The sequence below is a fragment of the Pangasianodon hypophthalmus genome, chromosome 2 (assembly GCF_027358585.1).
Source record: "Pangasianodon hypophthalmus isolate fPanHyp1 chromosome 2, fPanHyp1.pri, whole genome shotgun sequence".
In the NCBI taxonomy this organism is placed as follows: Eukaryota; Metazoa; Chordata; class Actinopteri; order Siluriformes; family Pangasiidae; genus Pangasianodon; species Pangasianodon hypophthalmus.
In genome coordinates this window covers 5,925,380-5,951,021 of record NC_069711.1, presented here as the reverse complement: position 1 = coordinate 5,951,021, position 25,642 = coordinate 5,925,380, and the positions used below count along the sequence as shown (strand labels likewise).

General features: G+C 37.0%; 2 protein-coding genes across 2 annotated transcripts; one reads left to right on the top strand and one right to left on the bottom strand.

Annotated features, from left to right (window-relative positions):
* Positions 1-2,714: 2,714 nt before the first annotated feature.
* On the top strand, positions 2,715-10,390 carry psmf1 (proteasome inhibitor subunit 1). Its single transcript, XM_026937756.3, has 7 exons — positions 2,715-2,922; positions 4,044-4,196; positions 4,298-4,380; positions 4,809-4,991; positions 7,976-8,029; positions 8,202-8,360; positions 9,060-10,390. Exons 1-7 carry the CDS (start codon positions 2,794-2,796, stop codon positions 9,109-9,111), a joined length of 813 nt encoding a protein of 270 aa, XP_026793557.3. The 5' UTR covers positions 2,715-2,793; the 3' UTR covers positions 9,112-10,390.
* A 6,391-nt stretch (positions 10,391-16,781) lies between these two features.
* Positions 16,782-23,880, bottom strand: tmem74b (transmembrane protein 74B). Its single transcript, XM_026937631.3, has 2 exons — positions 23,636-23,880; positions 16,782-20,273 (listed from the first exon to the last, which is right to left on the bottom strand). The coding sequence occupies exon 2, from the start codon at positions 20,218-20,220 to the stop codon at positions 19,555-19,557; it is 666 nt and encodes a 221-aa protein (XP_026793432.2). The 5' UTR covers positions 20,221-20,273; positions 23,636-23,880; the 3' UTR covers positions 16,782-19,554.
* Between the last annotated feature and the right edge of the window lie 1,762 nt (positions 23,881-25,642).

The window sequence follows — 25,642 nt, the reverse complement described above, 5'->3', positions numbered from 1 at the left end:
GCCTCTGGTAAAAATAATTTATTAGGTAAAGCCTCATTTGCACAGATTTTGCTTCAGATATACAAAAATACTTAAAACAATATTAGAATGAACTAGCAAAAACTGTTTGTTATATCTATTGTTTAAAAAATAACCATACAATCACATGCACTGATCTTCCTAACTGATTAATTTTCTTTGATTTTTTTAAACAAACATGCCTTCTTGTAAAAAGACCTTAAAAAGGACATTGGAGCTTATTAACAGCTGAATCACATGATTAAGTACTTAAACCAGTGTATTCATGGTTTAAAAAATGATTCAATTCAATCTTTTTTTTTTGGAATCCAATAATGTTCTCCTTTCTATAAGACTTGTTAATGCACATTTACTTATTTTTACATAATACTTTTGTGGCATTGGCTCTGCTCCTTGGGAAAGAAGGTCAAGCTCACTGTCTTGTTTCCCCAGCTGAAATTATTCTCATGGGAAATGTGGGAGAGAGAGCAGCAATGACATAATTTACTTTGCTATGTTTACTAAAACTTTTTTAACTTGAAACCTAATTGTAGCTGTTCACTGTTGTGAGAATACCCTAGCACCCTAATTAATGTTGATATTTTCTACTGTATATAGTTCTGGAAACTACATTTGCACTGCATTTAAAGATTCCATTCTGACTTCATCTGAATCAGATTATGACCTGAATAGATTAGGCTTATGTGTGTTATGCTATGGTACACAGCTGTCCAATAACTTGATCAAAGCAAGGCATTCACTGTTTGAGGATTTCACACTTAGCTTGCAAGGATATCTTAAGGCAGACCGACTGTTTTTACCAGTCCATTGCAGGGTGCTATGCACACGTATATTCACACCTAGGGGTAATTTAGTGTAGGTAATCAACCTACTGACATGTTTTTGGGGATTTGCAAGGAAACCAGCGAACAGAGAGGAAACCCACACAGATACAGGGAAAAGACGCAAAACTCCACACAGACATTAACTGAGCTCAAGATCGAACCAAGGAGCCTGAAGTGGTCAGGTGGCAATGCTACCCACAGTGCCACCCCTGAAAAAAAAAAAAAGCTTATATGCAAACAGTAAGGTGGCAGGCTCAAACTAGGGAATCAAACCAGTTTCATGAGAAATAGCAGAGAAGCTCTAAATCTATGTTATGGGGCAGAGAATGACAAGCACGCTCTGTGTGAGATTGCACATCAACACCATTGTTGCCCTAGTAATGGAGACTCACAGTCTTCCAATGCTGGCTGTTGAGATACAGGTGTGAATGTGAGACAGGATAAGGGGTCAGTCCTGTCCCTGGTAATGATTACAAGACAAAACTGTACAGTTTACTGTAGAGCTTTTAAGGTTGCCCATGATGGACTGTCTGATCTGAAAAAGCATGAGGCAGGTGATAACTATGTCCAAGCAGCTAAAGGGATGCTAAATCTTCAATTCATTTTACCTCAGACTTCCTCTGAGGTGGATAGGTTGTTGTTTACTAATTTTTTATGTTATGTGCTGTTCTTGAATGAACCCGATTGAATGATGAGAGTGTTCCTAAACATCATTAACTCATAGAAAAAAATTATCCATAAAATAATAAGTAGTAACAGCAGGACCAGGTTATCATCAGACTAACTCTTATGTTAAGCTATAACTAGGCCTAATCAGTTCAGTGCAAATTAGCCTAATAATGCTAATAATATCCCAACCATTCTCAGAGATTTTGGACTGAACATAATGATTATTAGATAGATTTATTGTATATTTTATAAATATGATATAAAATATGTTTACATTCTATAAATATGTAAATTTATATTTTAAAAATTCTAAATAAATAACCATATAAGTCTGTTCTATATATATAATTCATAAATATGATCTACCTAAAAAAGGGAGCATGGTGGCTTAGTGGCTAGCACGGTTGCCTCGCACCTCCAGGGCTGGGGGTTCGAATCCTGCCTCCGCCCTGCGTGCACGGAGTTTACATGTTCTCCCCGTGCTTCGGGGGTCTCCTCTGGGTACTCTGGTTTCCTCCCTCAGTCCAAAGACATGCATTGGCTGATTGGCATTTCCAAATTGTCTGTAGTGTGTGAATGAGTGTGTGTGTGTGTGACTGGCACCCCATCCAGGGTGTCCCCCACTTTGTGTACCTGTGTATGATAAGCAGTATAGAGAATGGATGGATTTATTTAAAAATGTAAAAAAAAATTAAAAAAAAACAAGTCCTAGCCTTTTCAATAACAGATAAATATCAAATCATCACTTTTCTATTATTATGTTGTTAAAATAAAATAAAACAAATGTACATCCATAGAAGCAGGAAAACACCAGCAGCGTCCTCGGGGACGCCTCCACTTGTCTGCCTGACATACCCTAAAAATATACTTCAGACAGGGAGGAACCTATCGAAGAAAAACTATTTCAGACATTTGTTTGAATCAGTTCCAAAATCTAATCAGATCATCTGCTGGTTAGTGATAATTCTCTATAAATCCTACAAACATTCAACCACTCACTCGAACGAGAGTCTTAGTCGGACGGACGCACGAACGAACGGACTACCCGAAAACATGACACCCTAGAGGCCATCTACTGCTAGTGTTTTAATACAGCAAATGTTTTTAACGTATTTTAGTCATTTTAACGAAGTGCGAACAGGTGCGAACAGGGCGGAACGAATGGTTTGTTACTAGTCTCCCTTCCGGGCACACTTTTCTAACGGACTACTGTTGGACCGGTAGCCAAAAAAAAAAAAAAAAAAACAGTTTTGTTTTCGTTTTCCCTGAAGTGTGCAAAGCCATGGCGGGACTCGAGCTGTTATATACTTGTGTGTCGAGTTCTATAACCTCTCCTCAAGATGCGGTTGTGTGTTTTATCCACTGGGAAATAGTGAAGAGTGGATATAAATGTTTAGGAACCGGAGATGAGGTGAGGGAATAAACTGTTTAAATAGCACTGGCGCAAACATTCCTCACAGTAATAGCTGGTAGCCTTGTTTTATTGTTTAATGTTTTTGTCGTCTTTTATCGCTGTAATAATACTGATGAAGTTTAAACTAAAACATTGCTTAGATGGCTAAATCGTTTAATCGTCTATTATTTATTTATAAATCGATATTGTGACAGCAGACGTTAGCTATCCAGCTAATGTAACTGTGCAACACAGTGACGCAGCACAACTATTCAAACGTTTTATTCACTATATATCATGATTTCCTTTGGATATAAATATGATGCAACTCAAATACTGCTTAGGGAGAATTAGTATAAAACTGGGTATGAGTAAGGCTTGTTGAATCTGGGCTGTAGCTGGGCTTGACAATGTGCTTTTCACTTCTTTATGGTCCCAGGTTTGGAGCAGATTCACGTAGTTACCCTGACAAGTATAATTTCCCCCAAATCAAACAACTGCATTGAATATATCAAATGATTATTGCTTAAATCTGGGGTACATACATACAGTTTTCATCAAAAAATGAGCAACTAATGTCCATATCAATCTTATTATAATCTGTAACATCTTTGGCAGAGATGCTTGTTGAAGTGACTGGAGGTTGTTATAGAAAACCTGTAGTTTCAGATGTAGTGAAGTGTCACGCGCACCCCTGTTTGAAAGCCGGGATATTCAGTGCACATTTATAACTAGGTCAGCTTATATATTATTTATATCTAGATTATATCAATTTGATAGTCAGGTTTCATTTATAAATGAAATAAATTGCAGAAAGTACATTATCCAACATGTTTTTTGGATAGCATGTTCTAAATAATATCTTTATTACATAGTATTATAAACACATTTATTAAAGAAACCAAAACATGAGAAATCTAAATTTGGGATCAGACATGGGACCTCTTTTGATCAAAGCTCATTTTCCAGTTGATTTGACTGAATATGACTGAATCTTAATCTCATTGTATGGGTTATGTAACAATATGGCACTCTCCGACCACCTGATTAATCAGCAGCCTGATAATTTCAGGAAACAGGAAGATTTATCGGTTTGTGCATACGTAATAGAACTGTACAGGTCTCTGTCAATCCTACAGCCTCAAAATGGAGAGAAGAAATCAGAGTTGCTTCCTGCATCCTGGAACACAAACAAGGAGCTGTACACACTGAGATACAGATCAAATGATGACAAGTCCAACCTGCTCCTCAAAGCCATCACAGTTGATTCCAGCTTGATTTTCAACTTAATGGTAAATGCAGTTAATTGTATGAAGGCTGTGTGATTCTTGGTATTGCAATAGTACAAGCAGGGATCATTCTCCTGACATTATTTTATGTTTTTTTGTGACAGGATTCAGCCACAGACAAAGTCACAGACCTGACTGTTAATGTTAGTGATTATGTAAATGAAGCAAACCTACAGTCATTTGAAAGGTTGGTAACATTAAAGCTGTTAACCCTCATGTTCTTTTCACCACTTAGCAATGGATTTATAGCTTGACACAGATCTACTTTAATGCAATACAGTTGTAAGATTTATCCTAAAACACTAAATCTTTCTTATACACACCTCACGGCAGCTGTGTATGCCCAGACATGAGTGGTAACATGAGTGGTTTCGTAATGTTCATTAGAGAGATTGAGTCAAGCACACCAAGTTTCATGTGAGAAAAGTTAGTGTATTGTTTTGCTTTTATTATACATGCAAATGAGTAGTTTTAAACCAAAGTAGAAGAAAAAAGTTAATAATCACTTGGCTTGTAAAGTGATGCAGATGCCATCAGCAAATTACAACAGTCATAAGCAAATATTAAGCATGTTATAGTACAGTTATTCTCTCTAAAACCTTGCCACTTCCTTAGTGTGTACAAGAACACAGAAGATTTGGTTAAGAGGCTGAAGACATCACTACTACCTGCAGTGAAAGAAGAGGGAAGTGCGAGGAAAGAAAGGAGAGAGAGATTCACAGACACACAGCCCCAGCCAGACCATGATCCCCTGTCCATACCTACCAGAGGTCCCCCTGCTTCGTACCCCCCAAACTGGTGAGTAATATGTGTATATAATATTCTTTGGAACAGCCTCGAGTATATTACAAATAACAACAAACTCTCTGTGATATGAATCAGTGTAGTCCTGGTTACTTGATATTTATGATTGTATGCAGGAGAACATGTGTTTAATAAAAATAATCTGACATACAGGTCTGACATACTGTGTGTGTGTGTGTGTGTGTATATATATACACACACACACTTTTTTTTTCCCCCCTTCAGTTGTACTTTTCAAAGGCTTCAAAGGCAAGGGCAGAAAGTACATATGGTCCGATGTCACACTATCTACAAATCAATGGTTCCTCTAAAACATATCCAGGATTGTTGGAGGGAGAAGCATATCTACTCTTTCCCATTTCCAGCAACAGTTATGATGAGGGATGGGTTCAGAACAGTGGCGGCTAGTGACTCAAAAAATTGGGGTGGACAGGAGGAAAACCAACCCACTGCGTCATGTTATTTTACACTACTACACTATTTGGCTACTAATTGTACAAATAATAATACAGTAATATGACAGTACAGCAATATTATACAGACCAAATATTACTGCAGACAACGTGTTAGAAAGAGTACAGTAAACTTGGATTAACTTACTGCTCAGAGGTCAGTGCAGCAATGATAAAGCAAGTGACTGCCGCTACTTATGAACTGGTGTGAGGTTAATTGAAAATTTGCTTGTACTTGGGCACATATGTGTTTATCATTCCTATGTCATCACTAAATAAATATCTTTATGGTATATATTGTATTAAAACAAACAAATAATATTGTCTTTTCATTTTAATTGGACAGCAATATATTTAACCATGTTTGGCAATTTGACAAATATGTTTTCAATATTTTAGGATATATAAAAATTAAGGTGATATTTGATTATCTGTAATCATAGATTTAATCACAGAGAAATCACAGATTTCTTTGCAAACATATTATAAAACTCAGAAGATCAAGCTTTGGCAGTTTAATAGTAGTTGAAAAAGCACTGGGGGAAAAAACTTAACTGAGCTATGAATACCTTTTCTTTGGATCCTGTAAGGTCACAAGGCAGAGTGGCTGTCATCAGGACTATGAGAGAGGGGCAGAGTGACAAATTTACTTAAAAGAGAAGTCCATTCTTCTGGAAGTCTGTGCAGCAAAGATGTTTATGGCCTTCTCATACCAATGAAGATTCTTTCTAAGAGATTTTAGAATCTTCCTCTCAATTGCAAGGATTGCCAAGTTCCTCAGTCATTCTTGTCCCATTGTGTTCCTTGTGTAACTTTTCAGTCTTTTCAGGCAAAACTCCTCTCAACCCCAGCAGATGTAACTCCTATTGTGGAAATGAGAGACATAAGTCTGTACAATTCAGGCATTGCATTGTTCAGCCCACTGGCTTTCATTGACTGTAATGAATCCCAAAGCTTAATGCTGCCACCTTGGATGTCCTTGTCACTGTAAAACACATGCAACTCTGACTTCAGTTTTGCCAGGTCAAAGAAATGGCCATAGTTATCTGTCAGACCTCTGACTGCAACAAAAGGAAAGTCTATTCTGAATGATGGGAATTTGTCAAAATCTAGAAGTTCAGCTAATCTCAAACATTCAAGGTTTTGATACCGCTGACCAATCTGACTTATAACACTTGCATGGATGGAGTCATGCAGTCACCTATAAACTTGTCTGGGATCCTCATTACCTTGTCTCCACTCATAGCATATAACAGATATATGGGTGGAGTTGACTTGTCTGACAAACTGTTGCAGTATCAAGTTATGCAACATAAGACATTTGGTTGGTACTTTTTTTCATTTTCTGGACATTGCCACCACAAATGTCTAGCTTCTGCACCAGAAGATCACCCAAACAAGAAGTCAGAACCCCCTGACACACAGAGTGTTTATGGAGGAGCTCAATGTACAGCTGTGTGGGACAGAGCTTACTGGGCATATCCCAGCAGAAATGTCAGACAGACAGTGTAGCACCTGCCCGTGGCCATTACCAAGGCCACACAAGGACGCAGGGCCTGTGAACGCTGCCGAAAGGTGGATAAAAAAAAAATGTGGACACCATGGAAATCCAAGGCCTGTGACTGTGCCTCATTGTGGACAGGAACGGCTTGGAAAAATGGCACAGCTAAAAGGACACTGACACTGGAGGACTGACCAAATGCCAGTGACTGATCTGTTTTATTTGTAAATAGTTCCTATTCGTTTTTCACTTCTAAAGTGAAAAAAATTACTGAAAAGAAATCCATTTCACTTGTTTTCTTAATTTATTCAATAAAAAGAGTTTTTTTATAGGCATTTTTTTTTCTTATTTATGAAAGCACTACCTCAATGCAGGCTGCCAACCACTTATTTATAACTATAGTGTCCCACAATTGTCCGTTTTGTCCAGTTTCGATGAGCCTGTGCCTATGATAGCCTCAGATTCCTGTTCTTGGCTGACAGGAGTGGAAACCAATGTGGTCTTCTGTTGTTGTAGCCCATCCACCTCAAGTTTCGATGTTTTGTGCATGCCAAGATGCTTTTCTGCTCACCACGGTTCTAAAGAGTGATTATTTGAGTTACTATATCCTTCCTGGCAGTTTGAACCAATCTGGCCATTTTCCTCTCTAATCAACACGGCATTTCTACCCATAGAACTGTCACACACTCAATGTTTTTAGTTTTTCACACCATTCTATGTAAACTCTAGAGACTGTTGTGTGTGAAATTCCAAGGAGATCAGCAGTTTATATAATACTCAAACCAGCCCATCTGGTACCAACATCTATGCCAGAGATCACACTTTTTCTTCATTCTGATGTTTGATGTGAAAATTAACTGAAGTTCTTGAACTGTATCTGCATGATTTTGCATTGTGCTGCTGCCACATGATTGGCTGATTAGATAACGGCGTGAATGTGCAGGTGTACAGGTGTTAATAATAAAGTGGACTATGAGTGTATAATCCTCTTTATAATAAACACCCCATTTCCTCTGCCTTTTCAGGACAGACCCACTGAATCCATTTGCTGCAGGGAGAGCTGATCTTGATCCCTTCAGGTGGGTAGTTTGTCTTTTTTCTCTTTTTTCACAGTCCTGTTCTCTAGGCTTCAATGCTTCTGTGTGTCCTGTGGCTTGCTTAGAAGAGTTTCTGAGCTGAATACTGTTTCTAGGTCATGAGATACAAAAATACAAATAAGTAAAAATAACTGTACTTAAGCACTGTTTACAGTGGGACAGCAGAAGGCATGATTGTGGATCCATTACGAGCAGGCTTCCCACGTTCTGGCTTTGACCCTTCAAGTGGCATACCTGGAGTCCTCCCTCCAGGTGCTGTGCCCCCTGGTGCCCGCTTTGACCCTTTTGGACCAGTTGGCAGACACAGAGCTGGGTAAATCTTGCAAATTATTACTTGATTATTATTAATTGTTGCCAAACAGCTAAATAGTATATACAGGATGTCTGTGGGTTCTTAAAGACTAAATCTGACTGAAATTACATTTTATAAATTGAAAGCCTATAATGTATATGTGTGGCAGCCTGGAAAAACCATTCACAATGGTCAAATCTGGGCATTTTCTATTTTATACATTTCTGAAAAGTACAGGTTTTCCTTAACTGAAATATGTGCACTGAAATATGAACATACACTATATGGCCAAAAGTTTGTGGACACCTGATCGTCACATTCATATGTGCTCTTTGAATGTCACATTACTAGAATACTACATTACAAATACTAGGATATTATTATTAAACATTAAACATTAGATTTTAAAACTATAAGCTATATCTGATTAAGATCCATGCAAAAGTGAAACATATTTCAGTTCAGAAATACCTGTAGTTGCCAGAACTATGTATATTAGAAAATGTTTCAAAATTTCACCATATGAAGGCTTTTTCCAAGTCACCACACAAATAGCAAAATCAAGAATGACTGTTAATGGACTTACAGTAACTTTTCTCTAAAGTATCAATCATTTAATCAAACTAAAATTTAATTATTTTGTAGTTGGTTTATTTTATTTATTTATTTATTTTTATTACTTTAATTGTATAAAATGTAATTAACATTTATTTACTCCAGGCCAGACCCTGATCACCTCCCCAGGCCAGGCTATGATGACATGTTCATGTAGAAGATTATAATTCACATCCTGGTTCTCCTGGAAGACTGCCTGTTCCCTTAATGTACTACATTTCTCATCTCTCTGCTTTGCAGTGAACAAAGGACAACAACTTCATGTCTTGCTACATTTAGGTTTTGCTGGATTGATCGCTACTCAATTCGAAAGTGGGTTAATGCCTTCATTTTTACAAAATTTCGAAATTCAGTAAAACTGATGAAGCCCTTTGAGTGATATTTATTCAGCTCACCAATCACAACTTAAGTTTCTACCTAAAATTAGTTCATGTTTACAGTTTGACATGTATAAATGGACGACAGACTCTCATTAAGAGGTCTTATGACCTCTCATTAAATATGTGTAGAGATATTACTAAGAAAAATAAAGCTTGGAAAGAAGAGATCATTGGTGCCTCTGGTGACCATTTATTATATTGATAGTGCACTATGTAATTCATTAGTTAGCTTTAGAAGCTCTCTCTCTCTCTCTCTCATATATATATATATATCTACCATTCCTCATTGGAACTATAAAAGTAACATAGGCTGCATTAAGGAATTGCAGTGTCTGCTGGAAATGTCTGTTTTGATCTGGTGTTATCTGAATCCAAACATCCCAGTTTTCTGTGTCCCACACCATAATAGTAGGTTGTTAAGATGTTAAATAGTAAGTTCTTACAGCAATAATTCCTGCTCAAGATATATACACTCACCTTCCACTTTAATAGGACTACCTGTACACCTGTTCATTTATGTAGGTATGTGATCAGCCAGCAGCGCAATGCATAAAATCATGCAAATACAGGTCAAAAGCTTCAGTTAATGTTCATAACAAACATCAGAATGGGGGAAAAGTGTGATCTCTGTGACTTTAACTGTGGCATGGTTGTTGGTGTCAGATGGGCTGGTTTGCGTATTTCAGAAACTGCTGATCTCCTTTCACACCCAACAGTCTCTGGAGTTTACACAGAATGGTGCGAAAAACAAAAAACATCCTGTGTGCGGAGTGATGCCATGATTAAAGTTGCAGAGATCACACTTTTTCTTCGTTCTGATGTTTGATTTGAACATTAACTGAAGCGCTTTACCTGTATCTCTATTGATTTTATGCATTGTGCTGCTGCCACATGATTGGCTGAATGGATAACTGAATGAATGAGCAGGTATGAAGGTGTTCCTGTTAAAGTGACCAGTTAGTGTATATTGTAAAGGTATTAGATGTTCTGGGCTCAGAATTAATCGTGTGCTTCACTATTGCTTCTATTGAAAAAATAAAGGACTGTTTTCCTGTCTTACTGTCTTATTATGCAGTCGTTTATGGTCCCTGTTAAAAATGGCAGGTTTTATGATGTAAAAAAATGAAACCATGATAAATCCATGTCAGAACTTTTTCTACCCTAAATATGAAATTACAACATATAAAAATTAAGTGAAAAGCAATCAGAAACATTTTAGGTAAAAATAAAAAAGTAACAGTAAGTTACCCTGGTTGCGTAAGTGTGCACACGCTTTCATAATTAGGGATGTGGCAGTGTTAGGAATAATCCAATCATATTCATTCTCATGTTCTAAAGTAATTATCATACAGCTGTCATCAATGAAATTATTCTGATTAACCCCAAAGAAAGCTGTTTCTGTAGGATTTTCTTCACATCTTGGTTTCGTCCTACTGCTGAAGCCATGGTCCTCATAGAGCATGGTATCTCACTTGTTGAAAGGAATCAGTCAGGAGAGGAGTATAAAAGAATTTCCAAAACATTAGATGACTGTGGAACACCGTGAAGGCCGTCATCAACAATGGGAGAAAACAGAGCACTACAATGACATTACCAAGAACAGGACATTCCTCCAAAATGCATAAAAGGACAAGACAAATACTTACCATTAAAGGAGCTGCAGGAATATCTGACAAGTACTGATTACTCTCTGCATGTGACAACAATCGCTCATATTCTTCACATGTCTGGGCTATGGGGTAGGGTGGCTAGATGGAAGCCCTTTCTCACAAAAAACATACAAGCTCAACTAAATCTCCCCAAACCATGTGGCAAAATGTGTTATGTTCTGATGGAGACCAATTCCAAAAGGTATGTTTAGTGCAAAAAAAAAAGCACAACACCAGATGAACACCATACCCATGGCGCAGCATGGTGGTGGCAGCATCATTCTTAAGGGCTGCTTTTCTTCAGGCAGAACTGGGGCTTTTTCAAGGTTGAGGGAATCATAATTAGCTACAAATACTAGACGATTTTAGTGCAAAACCTAGTTGTCTGCTAGTAAGCTGAAGATGAAAAGGAATTTCACCTGTCAGCATGACAATGACCCAAAGAATATGTTCAAATCAACAAAGGAATGGCTTAACCAAAAGAAGATTAATGTTTTTGAATGATCCAGAGCCCAGACCTGAATCCAACTACAAGTCTGTGGGGTGACCTGAAGTGGGCTGTGCACAGGAGATGCCCTCACAATTTGTCGAATCTAGAATGATTTTGCAAGAAAGAGTGAGAGAATATTGCCAAGTCAAGATGTCCTTATAGACTCTTACTCAAAAAGACTGAGTGGTGTAATAAAATCAAAAAGTGGTTCAAGAAAGTATTCGTTTAGGGGTGTGCACACTTATGCAACCAGGTTATTGTAAGTTTTTTATTTTTCCTTTTTACCCTAAAAAAAATTTATTGTTTTTCACTTTATTTGTATACTTTGCAATTTCACATTGAAGCTAAGAAAAGATCTGACATGGTTTATCTTAGTTTCATTATTTTAGTTCACAAACACCTGCCATTTTAACAGGGGTGTGTAGACATTTTATACACACTGCACTTGTGTGACCACTCCAGCCTTGTATAACATTTTTAAACAATTTTAAACATGCTTGTTAGAAGGTTAAAATCTAATAAAATCAAATCTTACACATATTGTAATTCACAACTAAGTAGTGCTGTTAGTTTACTTCAAGAGGACTGACTATGTTAGAGTCTGCAAATGTATTTATTTTGCAGGTTTCTTAAACACTGAAACCACGTTGGATTTTATAGTTAGATACATGGAGAATACAGCAGTGTTATTTTTGAAGGTCGGCTACAAACACATTGCTTTATCTGTAATGGTCCACACTTAAAAACAAACAAAAAAAAACCCATAAAGTAGCACATGTTGGGGGGAAAAAATGGTAAACTTTACACTCACTGGCCATTTTAATAAGAATGCCTGTAACCCTGCACATCCATGCAATGCACAAAATCACGTACATATAGATCAAGAGCGTCAGCTACAGGATCACAGAAACTTGTCAGTTGAAGATTGAAAAAAGACCAGGAGGTGTTGGATTGGCTGTTGTTAACTAATAGCATTTGCAATTAAAAATCTTTTATGAATATCGATTCAAAATGTTAGCTGGATGTTTGACATTAGCAATTATGACTGCAAGCGACTGAAAAGTGTGTTGACACTCCAACCTGTCAATTTACTGACAGTAATTGCTTTCAGAATAAAATATGTATAACTGGGAATGAATCAAGTAAATTTTGCGTGTTCGCCTCATGTTCAGGTAGGTTTCTTCTGAGCTCCCAAAAAATATGCCGGTAGGTGTCCTGGCTACTCCAAATTTCCTCTAGGTATTAATGAGTGTGTGCATGGTACCCTGTAATTGTCTGGTATCCCATCCAGGGTATATTCCAACCTAGGGTTTTTGTTAATGTGTGGTAGCCTGTAAATGTGTGCCTTTTGACATTTTATTAGAATATTATCTAGTATATTATCTACAGTCCCCTCTGAAAGTATTGGAACAACATGTCCAATTCTATTATTTTTGCTAGAGACTGAAGACATTTGGGTTTGAGATCAAAAGATGAATATGGAACGATAGATCAGAACTTCAGATTTCATTTCCCGATATTTACAGTTGTGTTAACTTAGAACATGGCACCTTTGGTGGAAGACCACCCAATTTTTGGGTGGGTGGGGGGAGTTCTCCCTTCAGTCTCCTCTTCAAGGAGTGAAATGCTTACTCAGTTGGGTTAAGGTCTGGTGATTGACTTAGCCAGTCTAAAACCTTTAATTTTTTCCCCCAGATGAAGTTCTTTGTTGTGTTGGCAGTGTGTTTTGGGTCTTGCTGCATGATGAAGTTCCTCCCAATTACACTGGATGCATTTCTCTATAAACTGGCAGACAGAATGTTTCTGTAGATGTCTGAATTCATTCTGCTGCTACCTTCATGAGTTACATCACAAATAAAGATTAGTGAGCCTGTTCCAGATGTAGTCATGCAAGCCGAAGCCATGACACTACATCCACCGTGCTTGACCAATGAGCTCATATGTTTTGGATCATAGCATATCCTTTCTTTCTCCACACTTTGGACTTTCCATCACTTTGGTTGAGGTTAATCTTGGTTCTATAACCTTCATGGCTCATCTCTGTATTTCTTTAAGAATTCCAATCTGGTTTTCTTATACTTACTGCTGATGAGTGGTTTGCATCTTGTGGTATGGCTTCTATATTTCTGCTCTCGAAGTCTTCTTCGAAAGGTGGATTGTGATACCTTCACCCCTGCCCTGTGGAGGTTGTTGGTGAGGTCACTGACTGTTGTATTTGTGAGAGCTGTGAAGAAAAACCCAATGTTTCTGTCATCAACTGCTGTTGATTTCCTTGGCCGACCTGTTTGGCGTCTGATTGTTAGTATACTAGTGGTTTCTTTCTTTTTCAGGACATTTCAAAGTGTTGTACTGGCTATGCCCAATGTGTGTGCAATGGTTCTGAATGATTTCCCCTCTTTTCTCAGCTTCAAAATGGCTTGTTTTTCTCCCATAGACAGCTCTCTGTTCTTCATTTTGGCTTATCCTTTTTTAACAACAGATATATTCTTCACAGGTGAAATCCAGGGCTCAAACCAAGAGTAGCCCTTCATTGCTATTAATTGTTTTAAACGATCAATCTAACAGGACACACCTGTCAGTCACATGTTCCAGGTTTTTTTTTTTTTTTTGGATCACTTAAAAATGGGTGGGTTCAATGTTCTAGATGTATTGAACAAAGTTGTTCAGCACATCTAGATGTAAATATCGATAAATGTAAATATAAGGAAATGGAAGCTGAAATTCTGATATATCGTGAATATATACACACACACATTGGCAGTATATACACACGTGAATATATATACAGACACCAGGTCAAAAGCTTCAGTTAATGTTCACATCAAACATCAGAATGAAGAAAAAGTGTGATCTTTGTGGATCCCCCAAACCTTCTGGTTAGCCACTGAGCCACCACTGCTCTAGTGTTTTTAAAGACCACAGATGAAGCATGTGAGAATAAAAAGTATATAGTATAAAAAGTAAATAGTATGCTAAATATGCAAATACAGACAAAAACAAACATACAGATTTACAAAAATTCAGATTTCCATTATCTGCTCAAATGAATTTGGTTGCAGAGGAGTTATTTGTATGGAACTGTCCTCACTTCTTTGGTTTGTGCCAAGGCTTTAGCACCAGGCCTGTAAGTCTTGGGATTTATTGGGATACTGTGATGTATCCTTAGGGCTTTTTCAAAATGAATAGAAATGAAAGGCTTCCCTGATTGATCTAATGAGTTTTCACTTTTTACTAATTTGTTTACAAGGTTTTATACAGTAGTAAATCAGGCTGGCTGGACTTATGCTATAATCTTGCTATAATCCACTATTCCAACAGGCTTCTTAAGTTTCTAAGCACTGAAACATCTTCAGTATTATAATACAAGTCCAGTCTTGACATAAACAACAACCACAAAATTTAATTATCCACTCCAATTTTTAAAAATTGACATAAAAAATTATTTCAACCAAACAATTATAAAACAAAGCCATTACATGTTCTTTAAATGTACAGGTTACAGAGCCCAACTTCACAACTCAGAACATACACATTCAACACATGCTTCTGGTCCTTTTACATCACCATGTTGTAGGTACTGCATTGCTGTGTTCTTTTTAAAACAAAGTGACAAAGAAATAAAAGTCTGCATCACTTGCAGACTATATATCCCGCAGTGCCTCTTTTATGTTTAGCAAAAACGTAATGACAGACTGTTTGATAACTTCCAAGAATTGGCAGCATTAAGTTATACCTATAGGAAAAATTATCAAAATAACTGTAAGTATGCTACTTTGTGCATGTTTGCACAAGATTTTAAATAAACTCACAAGCTTCTAGCTCAGAGCCTTGACTGCTGCCCCACATTTTAATATGCATCATGTACTTCAACTGTCACGACATTCATACAGTCAAAATATTCATAATTCTGGGCTTAATGATTTCCATGAGTTAATATACCTGACTCAGTGTTTCAGCTACTTATCATGGACTTCATGTGGTGAATAAGCAACTCAATCTGATGCAAAATTCATAAGAGACCATTCTGAGACCATGCGAGTGAAAACTGTAACACTCAAATTAAATCAAATCACTCTTATTTATTATAATGGCTGTGAAGGTGAACATACTTTACCTATTAGTCAGCATATTTTCCCCAAATGTTTGGACATTCCAGCTGGAGATAATAAAGTTAAAAGTAATCAATCAAAAGATACTAATGCTATGAATAAATGAAAGAGAGTGAGAGAATTTGGAGTGAGAAAGTTTTGGCTTGGTTACCTTATCTATTCCTTACTGTTCTTGGCTATTCTATATACATCATTGGTACACATCATTTGTTATACCTTGACTATTTATATGCTCAGATGCAAGTGTTAGACTATGTCTGGTGATTGCAGATGACCTCAAATGGGCTCCAGAACTATGGTTGGTATCTCTGGTTAAAAAAAAGAAAGAAAACAATTCACTTACACTCACTTGCCACTTTAATACGAACACCTGTACCCCTGCTCATTCATGCAATTAATTATCCAATCAGTCAGTCAAACATCAGAATGGGGAAAATGTAATTTCAGAGATGGTTTTCTGCTCACTATGACTGTAAAGAGTGGTTATCATAGCCTTTCTGTCAGCTCAAACCAGTCTGACCATTCTCCCCTGATCTCTCTCATCAACAAGGCATGTCATATGTGAAAATCCCAGATGAGCAATTTTTTGAAATAGTCCAGTCTGTCTGGCACCACAAACATGTCACAGTCAAAGTCACTGTGATCACATTTCCCCCATTCTGATGTTTGATGTGAACAAAAGCTGAAGTTCTTGACCATCTGTATGATTGTATGCACTGTGCTGCCAGGATTGGTGACTAGATAGTTACATGAATGGGCATGTGTACAGTTGTTCCTATTAAAGTGGTCAGTGAGTTTGCCTTGTCACCCCAGACTTTTTGGCTTTTTTGTACCTCTAGCCTTGAGAAAAGTACACTCAGTGGCCAGTTTATCTGGTACATTTAACTTACTTGTGTATAAATGTAGCCCATTTGTTGCTGTGCATAACTTGTGAGTTGAGTGTGAGCCACACTCCTCCTAGTCCATCGGTGGACAGGGACCACAACAGGACAAGTGCTGGCCTAATATTATTTGGGTGGTGAACCATTATTAGCACATTAATGGCGCTGACATGGTCTGGCAATGGTAATGTTATCAGTGTTGGTAGTATTTTTGCTCCAATGCCACTGACGGCTTGAAAATATGTGACAATAAAATATATATATATATATATATATATATATATATATATATATATACATACATATATTATAACAGTCATGCTTCTACTGAGTGTTAATGCTGTGCTGATGGTCCATCACCCAAATTATATCTGTATAGCAGTGATTTTATGGTATAGTGAAGATACTTCCTCTCTCTTTATAAAACATCAGATACATTTCTCATTAGTAGAAACATTCAAATGCACATCTATTCATTGATATAAACTGACAGTTATTCACAATTATTGGAAACAAAAAAAAAAAAAGGAATGTAATTACTACACATACATTGATTTATATTAATCAGTATAATCTCTAAAATACACCACACAATGTGTTAAAATGTCATCTTGTGAACATTACAGTTGTCTTTGAAATGTAAACAAAAAAAAAAATCATGTTTATATTATACGCTGGTTAACTACTTTTATAAATGTTACTCTACCATGTATAAAGTTTGATATTAATTATCTGTACATTCACATATTTATTTTGGAGACTGTTATAAATGACAAATGACACCTAAAATAATCAGTTTTCTGTGCCATACAGAAAATGTGAAACATAAGGTGATGTTTTTTCTGATATAAGCTGTAGAAGCAATCTCTTTTCAAACCAACACACTCTCTCCCTATTACCATGTTTTCATTTTAAGACTACTGACCTTTAGCTCTTAGATGTGCCATTACTATATTTGAGTTGAATGTTGAATTGGATGTCAAACATTCATGGTCTGATAACTGCACAACATAGTAATATGATTATGTATTTCATGGTATCTATTTAGTATTTTACATTTTTTAATAGTATGACATCAAAGAAAATGTAACAGTGGCAATGACTGTTGAACTACTTGGTCAGGGGAATGACTAGAAGATTTTTAAACAGATTTGTTAAATGCATCTCACAGCAATTTATCAAAACAATGTAGATATACAATTGTCTTATATTTTTCACTTGGTATTTACTCTTTAATAAGCATATTTATTCATATTTCATTATCACAGCATAACAACATATAAGCATCACATCACATCCCTAGTTCAAAGTACAATGACAAAAATGCTGTAGTCTCTTCTGTGGCTGAAAAGGAGAAACAGGATCTCATGATCAGATTACATAAAACACTGGAAAAGGTGAGCTCAAGTGGAGACAGAGTATTTTTGATTTAAAATATTATCCAAGGAAATAAACCATGTCAGGCTTTCTATCTGATTAAATTGTCCTAACCTGGACAGTTCAGAGCTGATGTTTTCTCTTTGAGCATCCTTTATGGTTGCTCCAAGAGAAACCATCCTTTTGGTGATGGCATCACCGAGAATGCTTTGTTAAATAAATAAATTATACGAAAGGTTTAGTTTTTGAACATTAAAAAAGGTTTTGCTGTGCTATTTCAAGAGGGATCTTTCTGTTTGCAGGTTTGATTTCTGATTTGTCAATTTATTAATTCAAGCACCTGAAAAAGAGTCCTCATTTCAGCTTCAGATCAGAGATGTCCTTGGACAATCCTGTGCTTCTTAAACCTTGTCCATGATTATAAACTACAACTTAGATGTGCTGCCTCATAGAATCTAAATATCAACTATATATTCTCTTTTAAATTTCTACCTCTCTTGATTGTACCATTTTTGTGCCTACTTTCTACAGCACCGTATTGCAAATGTGATCACTCTTTTAAATTGATCAAATATCAGAGTATCAGATTATCATACAATGCTCCTTATATGTAACTTTGTTACAACAACTGCTTTTTATACCATTCTGCTTATACTGAACATGGCCTTGATGTAGTTCTAAAAATAGAAACTATCTTGGCAAGAATTAAATAAAAAAATGCTTTGGCCATTGTTAAAATATCTCTATATTTTGTGTGTGCTAAATAAAATACCCCTGTCTCAAAGCTGGTCATAATTATTTTCTATTATTGACTCAATTTTGTGTATCCCCTGTTCTTAATGCCAAAAATAACTGGCTATTTCTCTTTTACTTAAGTCTCCATAATGTCAAGAAGTTACTATATATCGCTATTCAAAAGCCGGTCATAACTATATAATTTTCAGAATGTATTCTTCTATATGTATAGTAAACTTGTATAATAAGTGTGGATATTGTGACTTTTGTGATAACTGTTTTGTAGAATATACTATGTTTAAGTCATTTATGTATTTCCTATACATAAAATCTGTGTATCAGTATAAGACACTGTATAATGCAAAAGCTCCAACTGGTTACATTCATATGCAGTGCTGTATATATTAAAGGCTTCACTACAACAAATTAAACCCCACAACTTCTAAATAAGAAAATCCTATCCTAATTCACAAGTCTAGTCCACCGAATATAATGGTTTAAGGCGATGTTGTTGTGGCGTATGAGACTACTGTCTTCCAGGAGGGGTATCAGAGGGGTATCAGACTGCTGTCTTTCAGGACCACAGCAATGCAGAGTTTATCCTTCTAATTTAATTTAGTTGAAACCTATTTCAAATAATTTACCAATTACTTTATGTTCTTATGTTCTTTCATATGCTGAATTTTGTGTGTTAGAAGAAGGGGGAAAAAATCTCTGTAAGGCCATGGCACTCCTGGACTGTTTCATATATTCAGTGTTCTTATATTCTCTTCCAGGATGATCTTATATGCCTTTAACCCTTCCAAATTAGGCAAGACGCATCACTTTATAGAATGCAGAAGCCAATATTTGGTACCTTTTATATCATAAAGTGTCTCTTCATGTACGTACAGTATGTTCATAGTGTACTTACAGTCTATTGGAAATAAGGAGCCATTTAGGATTTGGCTATTTGGGTGGCAGGCACTGTAAGCTTGTGCTACTGAGTTTGCCTTAGATGTTGCATTCTTTCAGCACTCAATGCATCATGAGGGTCTGTATTTGAATCACACTCCATGATAGGTTCTCTTCCATTTCCGGATGCTAACTGTCCCATCCTCATGTTTATGGAGCCATACGACTTCATAGGTCTTCTTAAGATGGCAAAACTTCTGCGGTGATAAAGCTCACCTTTGCATAGAGAAACCATCAGCAGAATGGACAAGAGCATCCCACCAAGAGTAAGTAAGCCAAGTCCAGCAATGATGCACTTATCAAGGTGTGAGCCGAGCTGTGCATAGTACATCTCCAACTTTTCCATCTGACGTGCTGTAACCTGGTCTGGATTGATTTGAGCCTCCCTTGGTATGGCGTAGGCAATTACAACTAAAGCAATTCCACTGACGAGGAATACCAATGCCAACATGAAGCTGTAATCCACAGAACGTTCTTCATACACTGTTTCTTGTTCTTTGTCTGACTGAACATCTCCTTGAAGAATCTGAGGACTAATTCCACCTCCACCATGAGAGGGAAAATGTTGATTCGTCCTGGAATTAACAACACATACCCGGGCTTCCTCTTCCTCATCACAGAAGGAAGTGTTTTCGATGCCATGTCCTGAGGGCCTGAGCTCATGGAGCTCCACGCCATTCACACACTCCATCCACACTCAGTTTGTATGCTCATGATGATTAAACAAAGGGCTTTTTGTTGTGGCTGGAAACAAGAAGTCAAATTATTTATGCAGCACAATTAAAATCAACACAAGTTGAGCACATTGCTATAAAGTTTACGACTGCACAGCTTACTGGGATTAAAAATGTATCAAATTACTAAAAATGCAGGTGTGGACACATCAGTAGCCTGGGTGCATGGAATGCACAGTTTTCATGGCCAGGATATTAGGGTTTTTTTTTTGTAGTTGTCCAGTGGACAAGTAGGATGAACAAGTAGAAAAAGAAAAGAAAAGCCTACTCCTTTATTGGCTTTTGCAAAAACGTTTTCATCTAGTACACGGTTTCAAATCTGGCTGACAGCAGCACAAGTTTTTACTAGGTGGATTAATTAGTGTGAATGGATGACAGATGGATGATTTGTCTGCCCCTGAAATGGTACAACAGAACACTCTTGCCTGCTATTGGAAAAGTATCAAATTACTGAAAATAATACAATGAAATACTTTTTGTAACAATATTAACTTGCCACTGATGTCACTGTACACCTACGTAGAGCAATATGAAAACCTCACTGTGCACCATTCTGAGAGGGAAGCGTCTTGTTTTATTGTTATGAAATGAAAGTACTGCCATTGCGACGACAGAAAGCTAACAGCTTTAGATTCCACAGTCATATTTCCCGTATGAATATCAGTGGAATGTAGTCAGTCACACAGACTGAGATACAAATCAGCCTGCCATTTTGTTGGCTTTTATTTCAATGATCCAGCAAAGCTGTGCTTATTTAAAAAGCTGTTTCTGTCTTATTCTCTGAAATATGGGCCTTTCAAAATGGCCAGTAAAATGCATTATTCACATTAAAAAGTCATTCTGAAGCAGATGTTTACAGAAAGGTCAGTATTGTGCATGAGGCCATGTTACCCATGGATGGATGTAAACCTTGTTGATACCAGCTCTAGAGACATATAGTCCCTACTTCAAAGTCAATTTGTTCCACCTCAGTACTGGATTCCACGGGGTTATTAGCAGTCTCAGGGTGACATCTTGGACATAATTGTATTCCAGGTTTCACAGCTGCATTAATTCTTTTCACCAAGCGATCAGCCAATTAAATTTGAAATAACAAAGAGTCCAGCTCTTATAGGATTTTGTGATTGTTGGGATCACTACATTTTCTCTGGCATTCTTCAAATCGGTTGAGATAAACCATTGCATGGTGAATACAAATATAATCGTTGGTACCAAGTCAATGTAAACCAGTTCTTTTTCTGATGAGCTCTACATCATTTGCTGTAAAGGTGTTAAGTTTAGTTGTTCCAACCTTACAGGTATGACTAAATTTTTACAGGCTTTTATAGGCACACAAGATTGAGACATCCCAAATCCTTGTGATATCAGTTAAACAATACTTCTAAGTAGCAGAAAATTTTACTGTCTGTGGTGCAATCTAGGAACTCACAGATGATTTTGAAAAAACATCATCTGTGCACATCTGAGTGTTTCAGAATGACTTCTTTGTGCAAATGTTGTATTTTTGGCAATGTCGAAGGAGATTTTATATTATGTATGTATATATATATATATATATATATATATATATATATATATATATATATATATATATATATATATATATATATTACACACACACATACACACACACACACAGAGGAAGAGAGATATTGGCCATAACATTAAGACCACCTGCCTAATATTGTGTAGGTCCCCCTTGTGCCGCCAAAAAAGCTTTGACCCATTGAGGCATGGACTCCACAAGACCTCTGAAGGTGTGCTGTGGTATCTGGCACCAAGACATTAGCAGCAGATCCTTTAAGTCCTATAAGTTAAGTTGGGTCCTCAGTGGATCGGACTTGTTTGGCCAGCACATCCCACACATGTTCATTTGGATTGAGATCTGGGGAATTTGGAGGCTAAGTCAACACCTTGATCTCTTTGTCATGTTTCTCAAACCATACCTGAACAATTTTTGCTGTGTGGTACAGAGCGTCACTATCAAGACAAGGGGTGTACACCTACCTAAACACTGCAGACCAAATGCACCCCTTCATGGCAACGGTATTCCCTAAGAGCAGTGGCCTCTTTCAGCAGGATGATGCGCCCTGCTACACTGCAAAAATTGTTCAGAAATGGTTTGAGGAACATGATAAAGAGTTCAAGGTGTTGACTTGGCCTCCAAATTCCCCAGATCTCAATCCAGTTGAGCATCTGTAGTATGTGCTGGACAAACAAGTCTGATCCATAGAGGCCCCACCTCGCAACTTCCAGGACTTAAAGGATCTGCTGCTAACGTCTTGGTGCCAGATGCCACAGCACACCTTCAGAGGTCTTGTGGAGTCCATGCCTCTACAGGTCAAAGCTTTTTGGCGGCACAAGGGAGACCTACCCAATATTAGGCAGGTGGTTTTAATGTTATGACTGCTCGGTGTGTGTGTGTATATATACACAGTATACATGCATGTATACTCCACACTAGTATAAGAGTAGTAAGCCTTTTTCTGTTTGTCCTGAGATTTTATTGCAGCCTGGAAAATAAGTCATTCTCTACAATATCCATTATCTACAACATCAATCTTTACATCATATCCATTTCTACAATATCACAATTGTCTCAGCAATATCATATCTTTCATTCATTCATATTCTGGTCAGTATTGTGATGGATCCGGGGCCTATCCTAGGAACACTTAGCATGGGGAGGGAACATACCCTGGATGGTATGCCAGTCCATCACAGGGTATCCTTGCACACACATTCACACACTGATTCACATCTAGGGGCAATTTGGTGTAGCCAATCCACCTACTACTATGTTTTTGGGAGGTGTGAGGAAACCGGAGAACCTGGAAGAAATCCACACAGCCACAGGAATAACATGCAAATATATCCAACTCATGATGCTGGTTCTTCAGCTTCACAGCGATCGTGTTACATGTCGAAGACTGTTGATATGTATTTACATATTTAGGAACCACTCCAATAATTCACCTTTCATCACCTCCAAGAATTCCACTTTAATAATGCAGTGGGTTCCTTTGTTGTTATTGAACTAGTGTATTAAGATTGCCAATGTACCTTAAACTTACTACTGCATTAAATCTTAACCATGTGTAAAAACGCACGTGGTCTATAGAATCGAGCTGCTCGTTTACATTTGTTGTGCACAAAGATCCTTGTAAGTTGTTTATTCATGAAACATTTAAACAGGAAATAAAATACCTATAAGGCACTATGACCTTGTTCTGGGCACTAACCTTCCCTTTGCGCATTTATGCACAATGACAATTTCATCAATGCTTAAATGACATAATAACATGGTTTTAAGGCACAGTAAAGAAAGCTTCGAGAGATTTATGCCAGTGATGTATGGAGTATTTCACCTACCTTCAGGTGCTGATGAGCGCCAATCACATAGCATTGTTAAAGAATGGTGCTTGTTGCGAGGGAAACCTCACGGAAGAAGTGACCATGCGCAAAACAACATATTAAATTGGCGCTTTTTAGCCAATATACGTTGAAAAAGCGACACTTTAGTGGATTCAAAGCCACAATTACCCACGTAGCAATTTTAATGTAACCTATAATTCAGAGAGCGGGTCAGCGGTGCCGTTAAGGACGCGTTACGCCCTTCGGTCGCAACCAAATGCGCTGAAACAAAGAGGGGGGGCGGACTGCTTGGTGTTCGTATTGCTTTCTATAATAGCACAATCCTGAGCACTCAAAAGACACCCAAAGTGTAACATTAGAAGGTACTGTTCAATAAAGTGCTGTAAGAGATCATACAACACCGCCTTTCCTTTGTAGTGCACCCCTTCGCTTCTCCTATAATTGATTCGTCCGCTTCTCAGTGGATAAACATAAACATAAACAAATCACTATAAACGCTTGTGGTTGTCATTGATTTCTAAGACAAATGTGAATAGAAATGAGATAATATCCATATAAAAATGTGTTTGTGAATCTAAATGCTTTTAAAACAAGTAGGGGTTTGTTGTTTTGTTTTGTTTTGTTTTGTTTTGTTTTGTTTTGTTTTGTTTATTTATTTATTTATTTATTTATTTATTTATGTTTTTTACACAAAATTCATTTTCCCCAAGTAGTTTTCATTTAGAACTTATGACAGGCAGCTAATTCTGGGTGGCTCCCTCAGTAATAAGAAGACATCAAGAGTATGCAAAGCTTCATTTGGAATACTGTTAAGAATTTAAAATGGAAAATGTTTTTTACACTTTACTTGGTTACTGCTTATTTCCCTATGTGTTATTTCACAGTGCAGTGTTTCTCAGCTGGTGGGTCACAGCCCAAAAGTTGGTTGCAACCCTTTATGATTTTTTTTAAAAAAAGTTGCTAAATGCAAATACAATATTAAATAAATAAATAAAAAAACAGGAAACCACGGGAAAATCTGACAATAAAACAAATTTTAGTTTAAAAAAAAGCAATAAATAAATAAATAAATAAATAAATAAATAAAGGAATGCTCCCCATAGCTGCTGTTATAGCCAATAAAAAAATAAAAAATAAAAAATTGGTCATATCATGTCGTGCATTCAATTAAATTCTGTCAATTTTGGCATCAATTCATCTGTAAAAAATTGGTGCTGACATGGATAAACAGAGTGAAATTCCCTCTTCCTCAAAAAGAATGAAAAAAAAAACTGTGCAAGGTAAACAAAAATAAGACCCAGATTACATAAAATATGGCTTTACTTTCACAGAAGACAAGCATGGTTTGTGCAGACCACAATGTGTTTTGTGTGGTGAGTTACTTGAAAGCATGAAACCATTGAAATTCAAAAGGTATTTAGCGACAAAACACTCAAGCCATAAAGACAAGCCTGTTGAGTTTTTCAAAAGATAGCAACGGGATCTGGATACATCTCAAAAAATGATCAAAAATGTATGCACTGTTCAGGAACAAACACTTTGTGCATCATACAATGTTAACGTACAACACAACGGGTCTTATTTTAACTCGTCGTTCAATGCACAATGACCCACACAATTGCAATCGACATAGCCAAAGGGCTCCTCAGTGAATCTGATGCAAATCAGTTGAAAAAAGATATGTCTAAGGACATAAAGCAGCAGAGGGTAACAAGCATCAAGGCAAGTGACTATTATGCACTTCAACTGGATGAATCAATAGATTCTATAAACAAGCTCTATAAACAAGAAATTAATATTGAGTAAGTGATATTTCAGACACAATATGGCCAAATATTCTGTTTAGTTTTTGCTCCTTCAATGAAAATAGTTCCCAAAGAAGCCACATACAATAGCCACAGCCTGGTCATACAATACACAGTCTGTGGGAAGTGTAGTAACTATTGCTAGAATTGCTAGAATTGGAATTTTATGTAGTGAACACAGACAAGCAGAGTGGTACAG

Bases quoted from the DNA above. Each gene is read 5' to 3' on its own strand.
- psmf1 (XM_026937756.3), top strand. From the start codon at position 2,794: ATGGCGGGACTCGAGCTGTTATATACTTGTGTGTCGAGTTCTATAACC. The intron at 4,992-7,975 runs GTGAGTAATATG...CTGCCTTTTCAG, and splicing joins GCTTCGTACCCCCCAAACTG to GACAGACCCACTGAATCCAT. The intron at 8,361-9,059 runs GTAAATCTTGCA...TATTTACTCCAG, and splicing joins GTTGGCAGACACAGAGCTGG to GCCAGACCCTGATCACCTCC.
- tmem74b (XM_026937631.3), bottom strand. From the start codon at position 20,220: ATGGAGTGTGTGAATGGCGTGGAGCTCCATGAGCTCAGGCCCTCAGGA.